This window comes from Nematolebias whitei, chromosome 7 (genome assembly GCF_014905685.2).
Source record: "Nematolebias whitei isolate Nwh7 chromosome 7, NemWhi1, whole genome shotgun sequence".
NCBI lineage: Eukaryota > Metazoa > Chordata > Actinopteri > Cyprinodontiformes > Rivulidae > Nematolebias > Nematolebias whitei.
Window position 1 is genome coordinate 51,488,963 of NC_056504.1, and position 12,292 is coordinate 51,501,254.

At 42.3% G+C, this 12,292-nt stretch overlaps 1 protein-coding gene across 1 annotated transcript in view; it reads left to right on the top strand.

The window, feature by feature from the left end:
* The window catches only part of LOC119412900 (glutamate receptor-interacting protein 2), a 153,335-nt gene extending 143,016 nt beyond the window's left edge, over positions 1–10,319 (top strand). The window contains exons 17-23 of the mRNA XM_037679936.1: positions 1,416–1,610; positions 1,694–1,847; positions 6,141–6,255; positions 6,665–6,872; positions 7,054–7,262; positions 9,626–9,772; positions 10,013–10,319. Coding sequence (XP_037535864.1) covers positions 1,416–1,610; positions 1,694–1,847; positions 6,141–6,255; positions 6,665–6,872; positions 7,054–7,262; positions 9,626–9,772; positions 10,013–10,171 — 1,187 coding nt within the window. The 3' untranslated portion in view covers positions 10,172–10,319. The remainder of the gene's footprint in view (positions 1–1,415; positions 1,611–1,693; positions 1,848–6,140; positions 6,256–6,664; positions 6,873–7,053; positions 7,263–9,625; positions 9,773–10,012) is intronic.
* The last annotated feature ends 1,973 nt before the right edge of the window (positions 10,320–12,292 follow it).

Below are 12,292 nucleotides of genomic sequence, written 5' to 3' on the forward strand. Positions count from 1 at the left end.
AACCAGCTGTGGTGGTCATGTGTAAACCAGCTGTGGTGGTCATGTGTGAACCAGCTGTGGTGCTCATGTGTAAACCAGCTGTGGTGCTCATGTGATCACATGCAAACATCTCCTGTTTAGGGATGGACAAGTAAATGAATCAGGATGCGAAACCAGAAGTCCATTAAGAATTTCCATTTAGGCTTTATGTGTTATTTAAAGTACCCCCCCCCTACACACACACACACACACTCCCAGCTCCTAATGCAGTTGGTCAAGTCTTATTTAGAGTTAAAGGTCACATCTTTATAACAAGCTGCAGCAGGAATTTCATTTTTAATATTTTTATTAAACGGTTATCTGTTCCAGATAGTTTGATGAAACTTGATGCACACATGCATCACCGCACGACGGAGTGTCACATAAATGTTCATCACCCCAGCTTCATGTTCAAGGTCACATATCAAGGTCATAGTTAAACAGGGTCTTTGCTTATTTGGACAATAACTTCTGATCTGCTCAAGATAATTTAATGAAACTTGATACAAAATTGCATCACCGTTAGATGACATGTCACATAATCTTTCCATCACCCCAGCTTCAAGGTCAAGGTCACAAATCAAGATCAAAGGTCTTACAAGTTCTTAGCTTGTCTGAGTGTTGGATAAAAATATTCTTTCTTAAATAAAAAGAGCCGCACTTGATGGCAGAGGAAGATTTTTAACCAGCATTTTACTTGCAAGGTCTCATTCAAGACAGATTACAAACATAGATACATAATGCCTGGATCATATCACAGAATGAGCGCTGAGTTTGCTGCAGACCTTTATACAGCTGCAGAGTCCAGCAGATGTTTCCTTCTACCCAGCTGCAGTCAGACACAAAGACATGACCCTTGGCCGTCGGCTAGTCGACCTCCAGACGGAGATAAGAGAATGTTCTGGGCATGTTCTCGTGGCGTCAACACCAGTGAAGCACTGTGGGTCAGCAAGCTGGCCTCCAGGCCGAGACAGGAGCATGTTTAGTGCACGTGTTACAGAAAGATGTTCTCAGCCGTAATATAATAAAAATATTCATACAAAAATTCTCCAACACTGAGCCGTTGCTGCTAGATAATAATTTTCCAAGCAGCGTATAATGTGCAGTACTCTCGTTCTTCTGAGTTTAGATTTTTTACCACTAAAGATAAATTCATTAAACTGACATGTCTCTTTTATTTCCTGATAGTGAACGCGTTGCGGCTCCATATAAACTGGTACATGGTGATGCTGAGTCAATGCATCATTTTGTCTCTTAGATTTGTTTTCAACACTAAGTGCTGTTCTTCAAACATCTCACCATAGCTGGATCAATGGTGTCGGTGTTTAATTTACCATCTATAAGACTTTTGGATAAAATATGAGCCTATTGCTGATTCTTGCTTATTCCTCTTAAAGATTTAGAAGAAGGGAAGACTGTGGAGGTCGAGGACACAACCGAGAATGAGATCAGTGACCCTGAAGAGGACTATTTGACGGACAGCCAACAGACCAATAAACTGTCAGAGCTTTACTCTACAACTATACCCAGTGTGGACTCTGCCATGGAGTCATGGGACGGTTCTGGACTGGATGCAGGCTATGGCAGCCAGGGTAAGCTTGATGACACACCTGGATCTAAAAACTTGACAATACTTGTCATGTATTATCTCATTTTTGAGTCCCTCCCTCTGCAGGTACTTACAACCATCAAGGAACTGGGGTTGCACTCCACCCTCACGAGTGGCGCAGTGCCAAGCAGCGCAGCGCCACCCCCCCAGTTGGACAGAGGAAGAACTACCCGTTCAGTGACGGAGGCTTCAGCGAGGATGACTGGGACAAACCGCCTGGGTATGACTGAGCTGGACTTTATCTTCCAATTACAATTTGCTTTTATGTCTCAGATAAACATTTCAGTGGATTCTGTCCGATGCCTGATCAAGATCCATTTCCTTAACTGAGACATTCGTACCCTCACCTGGATCATGAGCTCTGGGTAGTGACTGAAAGAAGAAGTTTGTGGATACAGCCAGTTAAAATGACTTTTCTCCACAGTTCATTTACCCTGGAGAGGCTCTGTGGAGCTGCTGCTCCTCCACATTCAGAGGAGTCAGCTGACGTGGTTCAGGACGGACCCTGATGCATCAGCAGGGAGGTTTTCTGGACGTGGCCATTTGAGAGGAAACCCCAGAGAATATCAAGGACATGCTGGAGAGACTTCAGATGGAAATTAATTTCAGTGAATTTAAAAAACTTCCCAAACACCTTAGGAATGTAAGAGTACAAAAGCATGCAAAAAGGGTTGGGATACATTTCAGTATCTCTGGACAGAAATCATCCCGGACGGCACACTGCCAGGATAACAGCTGCAGAATCTTGGCCTTAAACATCTTCGATCCTGAGAAATTAAATGAGGTGAAAGTGTAAAAGTTGAGATTCCAGATGAAAGTTGCTGCTAAATAAAGTCATTTTTCAAAACTTGGGCTTTGGGAAATACACAAAATGTATTAAAACAGTAATTTGGTTGATACAATAAAGAAAGGTTTTGGTTTATAATTGCTCCATTAACTATTTAGTTGACATTGTTAGCAAAATATTTCTTGAACCACTGGACAGCCTTTATTGAAATGATATATGTCTACAGCTGATTAACTTTTAGGTGTAACTCATTTCAAGATGGCCACCACAGCCAGCCCATTAATATATATATAACTCCGTTTTTATAAGTTATCGTTTTACTGAGATTGATTAATTGATTGATTTATATTGAGGTCAAATTTCTTCTTCCATGGTTTTCACAGACTGGCAAACCTCTACCCAGCTTTATTTCTGATGGTTCAATAAAGTTCTTGTCTTTTGAAATGTCCAGGACTCGCTGTTCTGTTTCCTGTAAACTTTAAACGGAGAAATGGAACGGAGAGCCACGGACACGTTCGAGGGAACAACACCGAGCCGCTGGTTCAGATGTGCAGATGACCTTTGGGTCATCCATGTGAAAGAAGCAGAAGCGTTCAGCAGACACATGTTCTCTGTGGACAACATCACGTTCAGCAGAGAGGATGTCAGCGACAACAAACTGCCTTTTCTGGACTGTTTGGTGAACATGAAAGACACGGAAGCCTCAACATTGACGTTTACAGGAAAACTACTCACATGGATCAGAACCTTCTGTTTGACTCTCACCATCCACTGGAACACAAACTTTCTGTCAGACTTTACACCACCGGTCCGAACATGTTCCGCCAAACACAGAGCGGAAGGAAAAGGAGCAGAAACACGTGAGAGAAGCTCAAACTCAGAAGGATTTTCTCCAAACCTGTGGATATCCTAACTGGACCTTTGTCACGTCAGCAAATAAAAAAAACACGCTGCAGAACAGAACAAAGAGAACAACTATCATCCCATGTATTGCTGAAGTATATGAGAAACTCAGGATTTTCTCCAAACACAACGTCCTGGTATTTTAAACCCAGCAGGACCCTGAGAACGAGGCTGGTCCATCCCAAGGACAAACCCCCAAACCCAAACTGAGCGGTGTCTGCAGTCCAATGCAGTGAGGAACAGTCAGAACTCTGAGAGAAGCAAACCTCTCCACAGACGCATGGCTCAACACCAGAGAGGTCAAGACTCAGCAGTCCACCTACACCTCAAGAATAAGGGACACTCTGCAGAGGACCAGCATGGACATATTTTGGACAGAGAAGACAGATGGTTTGAGAGGGGGGTGAAGGAAGCTGGGTGGCACGGTGGCGCAGTTGGTAGAGCTGCCGCTTCTCAACGAGAAGGTGCCAGATCGAATCCCGGCCAGGGGCCTTTCTGGGTGGAGTTTGCATGTTCTCTCCGTGCATGCGTGGGTTTCCTCCAGGTACTCCGGTTTCCTCCCACAGACCAAAAACATGCATGTTAGACTGATTGGTAACTCTAAATTGTCCCTAGGTGAGGGAGTGAATGAATGGCTGTTTGTCTCGTTTGTCTCTATGTGTCCCTGTGATGGACTGGAGACCTGTCCAGGGTGTCCTCCACGGCTGGATATGGGAACCAGTGACCTCATGGCCAGGAAAGGAAGAAGCGGCTAAAGATGAATGATGGATGGATGGGTGGATGATTGATGGATGATGGATGGATGGATGGATGGTGAAGGAAGCCGTTTATGTTAAACGAGAAAAGCCTACTGTAAACAGAGAAGGAGGTCTCAGATTTCAACTATCAGAAGTTAATCATGCAGCTCCAGACCTGGTTCCCAGTCAGCTCCAGACCTGGTTCCCAGTCAGCTCCAGACCTGGTTCCCAGTCAGCTCCAGTCCAATTCACACCTTCATGCATGTGACCCAAGCATGTGTCAGTGAGTGAAGCAGACTAACGAGCCTCCACTGGGAGTAGTTCTAGTCCACATGTAAATCTTACATAACGAGGCCTCTCGTGTGTTTCTGTGAAGCATCTCCACACACTTGTGAACCGATAAATCCTCCAGATGTGAAGTGAAACATCTTCAGCTTCAGAACAGAAGTCCAGATGTTATTATTATTTATGAACACTGTTTTAATTCATCTTGACCTGAATGACTGAGAATGTTCACCAGCAACTTTCTTGAACATCTCAGCTAATATTGGAGTTCATTCTGTGCTCACCATGTTTCTGTGTAGCCTGAGTCATAACGTGAGTGAAACAAGCCGAGTATCTGGAGCGTGCATGTGTGTGTGTGTGTGTGCAGCGATGAGTCAGGAGGTTAAGCCTTGGGAGCGGTAGTACTGTGTCACTGGAGTTACATAATGTGCTGGGGGTGCAGAGAAAAGAGGAGGGATGAGGGCGATGCCATCAGCTCAGAGACTGTGAATAAATCTTTTCACTCAGGGAATTTAATGATGAAAATCACTCATGTTGAATTGAACCAGAACAAATAACCTTGTCCCACAGAGTCACTGCTGCGTGGCCTTATCGTCTTCATTTACTGCAGAGACAAATGCTCAAGGTTTCTATCTGTAATTTACAAATGTCCTGTAATCTCCCTTCATGTAGGAGCATACAGATATTTTATTGAAGCAACATTTTTTAAACTATTTACATGTTGGCAAACACATTACATCACTGATATGAAAAGAGGACAGGTACCAGGTGAGTGAGTGGTGAACACGTGTGCTTGTTACATGTTGAGAGGTAGAGGAGCTTAGAAAATGGAGCTCGTCTTGTCTGTGCCACTAGTTTTGCAGTAAATTGCAGGAACAGTGAGCACAGAGGTAATTGTGTCACTCGTCTACATGAGGCTGCACCCACACAAAGCTTTGAAAAATAATATTGAAAAGTTGCATTTTCATTCACAATTGTCCACCGGCAAACAGAGTCATTTAACTAGGACACGTTTTTGTAAATCAAAATAATTTATCAACTCTCTTTGTGCAGTTTATTTTAAGGCTAACTTCTGTGTGTAAACTATCTCTGTAGATATCCTGATGCTGCTCAATAATCCAGGTAGAAAAATCTAAAAAAGTTAAGGCTGATCCTCAGGACATTCAAAAAACAAAAATTAACTAAATTAAACTAAAAAATTGTAGAAATGTTTCGTCTTTCGGATTAAAGACAAAACGCTGGCTGAATGGACGGATGGACGGATGGATGGATGGATGAATGGACAGATGGATGGATGGATGGATGGATGGATGGATGGATGGATGGATGGATGGACGGACGGACGGGCGGACGGATGGATGGCTGGCTGGATGGATGGACGGACAGATGAACGGACGGATGAACGGACGGGCAGACGGATGGACGGACGGATAAATGGACAGATGGGTGGATGGACGGATGGATGGATGGATGGATGGATGATGGACGGACGGATGAACGGACAGATGAACGGACGGGCAGACGGATGGACGGACGGATGAATGGACAGATGGGTGGATGGACGGATGGATGGATGGATGGATGGATGGATGGACAGACGGACAGACGGATGGATGGTCAATCTTCCTTGCATGAGAAACACAGCAGATTATGTTATGGCTGATCTGGACTTGTACAAAGTCCAGTATGTTTGTCGTGTCCGGTAACTTCTTTCTTATAATAAAACATTACTGTATTTTATGAAAAACACAAATGTCAACAGAGATGACGGTTCTCATTTTCTCATTTGTGCTTGTGACAGATTTATTGGTCAACAACCAGATGGAATCCTGGTGGATCCAGACGACAGTTTTTGGTGTCAGGCTCTGGAGGACCTGGAGACCTGTGGCCAGTCAGAACTGCTCAGAGAGATCGAGGTTCGTTAGCATGCTAAAACACATTCTTAATTAAAATATGTGCTATAATATGTGCTATAATATGTGATATAATATGTGATATAATATGTGATATAATATGTGATATAATATGTGATATAATATGTGATATAATATGTGATATGCCATGCGCATCACTCTTTAACTCAAAACCTGCTTATTGTTTTCAAGTCCATGAAGTGTTCAATTTAAAATAAATTCTAAACTAGTAGATGACAAAATGTCTCAGTTTAGTAGATAAGAGTAAAACATGATTATTTGCTTGTTTAGGCAGTGTAAACTTTTAAAAAGTATTGTTGTAACTTTGGTTGTTAGCTTGAAATATTAAACATTAACGTTGGCATTAGCTTGAACTGGAGTCATGTGTGAACGTACCTGTTTGCTTGTGCAGGCATCTATCATGACGGGTACAGCCATCAGTCTGGGTGTAGAAGGTGTCAGCAAACTTCCAGTGGAGCCAGTACTGAGCCGAATGAGCCCATTGCAGAGAAATTCTCTTCTTCACCAAGGAAACCTGCTCCACCAGAATACACACCTCCATCATGGCATCCATCTGCACGAGGAAGCCCACCTGCATGAAGAGGCCCACCTTCACCAAGGTGATGGGCAACTGCGATGGGGAAAAGAAGGTTGAGCTTTAAACTTCCATCCACAGAACGATTAAAAGCTGTAATACCATCGCGGTGTAAAGGTTTAAAATGTACTGGGTGTTTTGTGTGAAAGTCAAAAACTGTGCTGCTAATTTGTTCATTGTCAAACCTGTTTTCCCATTACACTCAGAGCCACACCTGCTTGATGACGTCCCATTCAACCAGGAAGCACACATACATCTCGGGGCCCACATCCATCAAGACAACCAGTCCCCTCTTCTGCACCATGAGCAGAAGCCAAAGGCTTCATTAAGAGCATCAGAGAAAACGTGGGAGTCTCGTCGGATCAAGGAGGAGATGCAGGGAATTCTATCCCCAACTCCTCTGGAATTACACAAAGTGAGCTGAAACACCAACTCATTTGGTTTCCATTCTGGGTAAAGGCATGCAACACATTTATTTTTTATTTTATTAAGTTGAGCATCCATCCATCCATCCATCCATCCATCCATCATCTTCCTCTTGTTCTGGACTCAGGTCTCGGGGGCAGCATCTTGAGCAGGGAGGTCCAGACATCTCTCTCCACAGCCTCTTCCAGCTCTTCTGGGAGGACCCCAGGGTGTTCCCAGGCCAGCCGAGAGACATAGTCTCTGCAGCGTGTCCTGGGTCTTCCCCAGGGTCTCCTCCCAGTTGGACATGCCTGAACCTCCTCAACTGTCTCCTCTGGATGTGGAGGAGCACTGGTTCTACTCTGAGTCTCTCCTGATAACTGAACTTCTCACCGTCTCTAAGGGAGAGTCCAGCTGCAGAGGAAACTCATTTCAACCTCCTGGATCCACGATCTCATTCTTTCAGTCTCTACCAGAGTTCATGACCAGAGGTGAGGGGAGGAACGTAGACTGACCGTTAAACAGAGAGCTTTGTCTTACAGCTCAGCTCCCTCTTCACCACAACGGACCGGCACAGAGTCCAAAATACTGTAGACACTGCACCAATCCATCTGTCAGTCTCACGCTCCATTCTTCACTCACTCGTGAACAAAACTCAGAGATACTTGAACTCCTCCAGTTGTGGTAGAACCTCACCCTCGACCTGAAGAGAACAATCCACCCTTTTCTGACTGAGGACTCAGATCTCGAGGTGCTGGTTCTCATCCCAGCTTCTTCACACTTGGCTGTGAACCGCTCCAGTGAGAGCTGAAGATCAGGGCACGATGACGCCAACAGGACCACATCATCTGCAAAGAGCAGAGATGAATCCTGAGGCCATGAACTGGACTCCCCCCACCCCCTGGCTGCACCGAGAAGTTCTGTCCATGAAAGTTCTGAACAGAATCTGTGAACTGATTCCGTGAAGTTGAGTAATAAAGTTTTGTGTCCAAAGACATCTTGAACGGTAGGACATTTTAGAATAACAACAAAAGATTTGGACTAAACTGAGAATGGGCAAATGGATGTGTGAACAAGAGTTATGTGATATGTTCACACATTACATTATATTCTGTGTTCAATGACCATGTAGCAAATTAATTTTAAGCTAGCAGCTCCAGGTGCATAAACAAACTGATGATAAATTATTGTGGCACAATTTGCTGCCAAATAGAGAAAAGGAAAAATAAAGACCAAAATCAGCTGCTAATGTAGCTGCAATTAGAAAACCAAAGCTTTGTCAGTTAAATGATGAAGCCATCATTAAATGCTCATGGCTAGTCTGGGCTTCTAGGCTAGTGGTTGCTAGCAAGCACACTTGTCATGCCATGCTAATGCTAAGCTATACAGCTTAGCTTCACACGTTTACAAACCTTGTATCTGTGACTTTCCTTCCCTCAATTGATTACGGTGACATTATTTACATGAACGTTCCTACAAGAACCTGCAGATGTTGGATGCTGCAGATGTTGGATGCTGCAGATGTTGGATGCTGCAGATGTTGGATGCTGCAGATGTTGGATGCTGTCTATCATGGTGCAGTAAGATTCATAACTGGCTGTAACTACCGTACCCACCACTGCACCCAGTATCCACTGGTTAACTGGTCACCATTAACTTCACACAGACTCTCCCACTGGTACATCTCCATCTTTAAATCACTTCCTGGTCTGCTGCCTTCATACATCTCCTCCTACATGTCTCTGCGTGAGTGCAGCTACAGCGTGCGCTCTCAGGACATCATTACCTGCAGTGTTCCCTCAGTGAGGACTGAACTAGACAAAAGGACCTTCTCCTACTCTGCTCCTGTTTCCTGGAATATCTTGTAAAAAAGATCTGAATCTAGCTGTTTTTGTGTCTTTATTTTATTTATACCATTTTCTTCTATTTATTCTTCTCAGTTTATATGCTTTATTTTATGATTGTCCATTGTTGTCATCACTTTTTGTTAAATCAGGTCAAAGTTACTACCCGAGTCACGGGTACAGTTGACTTATCATCTTTATTTGCCATCAGCAGCTGACAGACACCAGATATGAAGACTTTGGTCAGAACAAAACCTCAGAATATTCAGTGCTGCTCGTGATATTTGCTCAGAAGTAAAGTTTGTGTTGCCTTTCATATTGTGTCATTTTTGTTTCTGACACATAAAGTAAAAAAACAGTAATTGTATACCATTATTTGTTTGTTTGTTTGTTTTAAACGAAACAAACTGTTCTATTATTGTACATAAAAAAACACTTTTTGAGTACTTATTTACCTCCAGTAAAATGTGTTCAAACTTAACTTGGATGAAACTTTTACATATTATTGTGACTGTGTGTCTTTTCTAAGGTAACAGTGATAAAGGACCCAGAGAGTGATGACTTTGGCTTCAGCGTGTCGGATGGCTTCTTGGAGAAGGGAGTTTATGTGAACATGATTCGTCCTGACGGTCCAGCTGACAGGGCTGGGCTGAAACCCTTCGACAGGATCCTGCAGGTGAAACACCCGACAGTTTAGATCTGGCCCTAGCAAAGAGCAAAATAAAAATGGCTGCACTACATTGGTCTGCCTCATGTGACAAGATTTTAGCCATTAACTAGCTCGTCGCAATGGTTTTACTCAAGAGAGAAAGAAAATCCAGCAGAAATGACTGATTGAGATGAGTTGAGATCAACAGTTGTTTTATAAGAACATCATCATTTAGTTTGAAGTCATCATGTCATCATCTTGCTTCAGGTAAACCACGTACGGACGAGAGACTTCGACTGCTGCCTGGCGGTGCCTCTCATCACGGAGGCTGGAGACCGACTGGAGCTGGTCATCAGCCGAAATCCAATGGCCAAGGACAATCCAGAGAACAATAACAACACTTTGGACCACCCGTTAGATCTGTAACGCACAAGCAACAAGCGATGAACTGCAAGCACATCCTTGAAGAACTGCTCTGAATATCAGCTGGGCTAGCAATAATAAAGACACAAACGCTCGCATGCACTCACTCCTTCTCATCTTATTATTTTTATGGAAACAAACACAGAACAACCAGAAAAAAGAGATAAAAACAAATAAATCTCAATTTTCTTTGGTCAATTGATGAGTAGTTCCAACGTCCCCACACATTTGTATGGCATTTAAAAAAGGACATCCTTAAAATTATTATTATTTCAACACCAGGTGATGAAGTGAAAAAACAGCATTTTAAGTCAGTTTACGTCATTTAAATGAGTTTAAAAAGCTCCAGATTAGAATAGGATTACAATAATCAGAGACATATTTACATGTGTGCCATAATTACAAGGTTAATCCACAGATGTTGCACTGCCAGTGTTCGTTTTCATGGAAGAAAACTAAAACCATTTTAAATTCAAGGTAAATCTCTGCTCAACAAATGGTCATGAGCGAACAGATCAACCTTCAACAACATTTTAAAATTCATTTCTGATTGACTTCTTTTCCATTTGTGTGGCAGCCGCTGTCGTGTCCAGGCTTTCCATCAGCTCTGTCCTCTCAGCCCTGTGAGCACAAAGAGCATTAGTTACTCAAAACTCAGTTAACGGAGAAACCCAGTCCAGTTTCCAGCTTCGGTGGGACTCACCATTAAAAGCACACTGTCAGCTGCTCTTTTAAAAAGAAAGCTTCACATCATTTGAATGAATTCTGACTGAAACAAATAGTCTCACCTTTTTTTCTGCACAAAAATTATGAATAACTTTATTGTTACGATCTAAAGTCAAATTTAAACCGTCCACATTTAAATCCTGTGCTGCTGCTTTTTTACAGGAACTTTAATGTTTCTTTTTTAAGTTTCTGTTTCATGTTTTATTCCAACAGAGAAACTGCTGTTACCTATTTTTATTCTTATTTTTCTAAACAGAAAATCTAGATTTATCACTTTAAAGACATTGTTATTCAGAATTATGGTACTAAAACTCAAATCATGAATTCATATTTTGACAGTAAGACAGTGATTTTATAGATTCACGTGAGAAGAGATGGTTTGACTGTGACTTAAAATAGTTCTTCCAACCTGACGCAGAACGTCAAACATCTTCTCGTCTTCTACTTTCACTTTTCTAACTACAGACATTCTTTAGTGCTTTATTCACTTCCTGTTCCTCGTGATATTTTCACGTCCTGGAATCAGATAAAAACAGATCAGATAGTTAAAAAGACGCGTTTAACAGGATCATCCTCCATCTCTTCTGTTTCTCACTCCTTTCTCACGTTACATAAAAATCCAGCTGCTGTCCGTCCATCCATTATCTGTCAGCAGACGATGTGTTTGGTACCTTTCTGTGTGCGCACGTGAAGCTCCAAGGTTTTACTTTGACCCTTTGTTTCATTCATTTTGCTGCACATTTCGTTGCACAGCGGGATGTTTGTCAGGACGACGGGCACTTGATGCTCCTTTGAAACACGAGACTGAAAACAGGATAAAATCAGCATCCATGAGAAAAGACTTTGATTTCTTTACGCTGATTTATTCCTGAACAAAAAGCACACTGTTTAATACAATGTACTGTATTTTTCTTGTAAACTGAACAAACGTGCATTTTATGCAGCCAAGTGGCCAAAAAATGAAAAGACAAATGTAAAGCAGAAAAAAGAGAATGCAAGAAGAAAGCCTTCTAAAAGTAACGTTTAGTTTGTTTGTATGATGTGCAAACTGTATGTGTGTGTGTACGAGTGCATGTTTATGTGTACGTGTGTGTGTTTTGCATTTCAGGTTAGTTTAAAGCCCAAACCAGAACAAGTCTCATAAATTCAGTTCAGCTGTCATTTCAGTGACTTCACGTTATTTATTACACTTTCAAAGTTGGTTGGTTGAACAGAAGTGGCTTCAAAATATCCAACTGTACTGTTCCACTGTGAAAATTATATTCTTGATGTTATCTTTAGTATTCAAGCCACAAGAACACTTCACTGTGTACTCAGTTTTGGGGAGAAATACACAGTATTTTGTCAAATATATGAATCTGACAAAATACTGTGTCCTGTTACTTTGGCTGGTTGTCA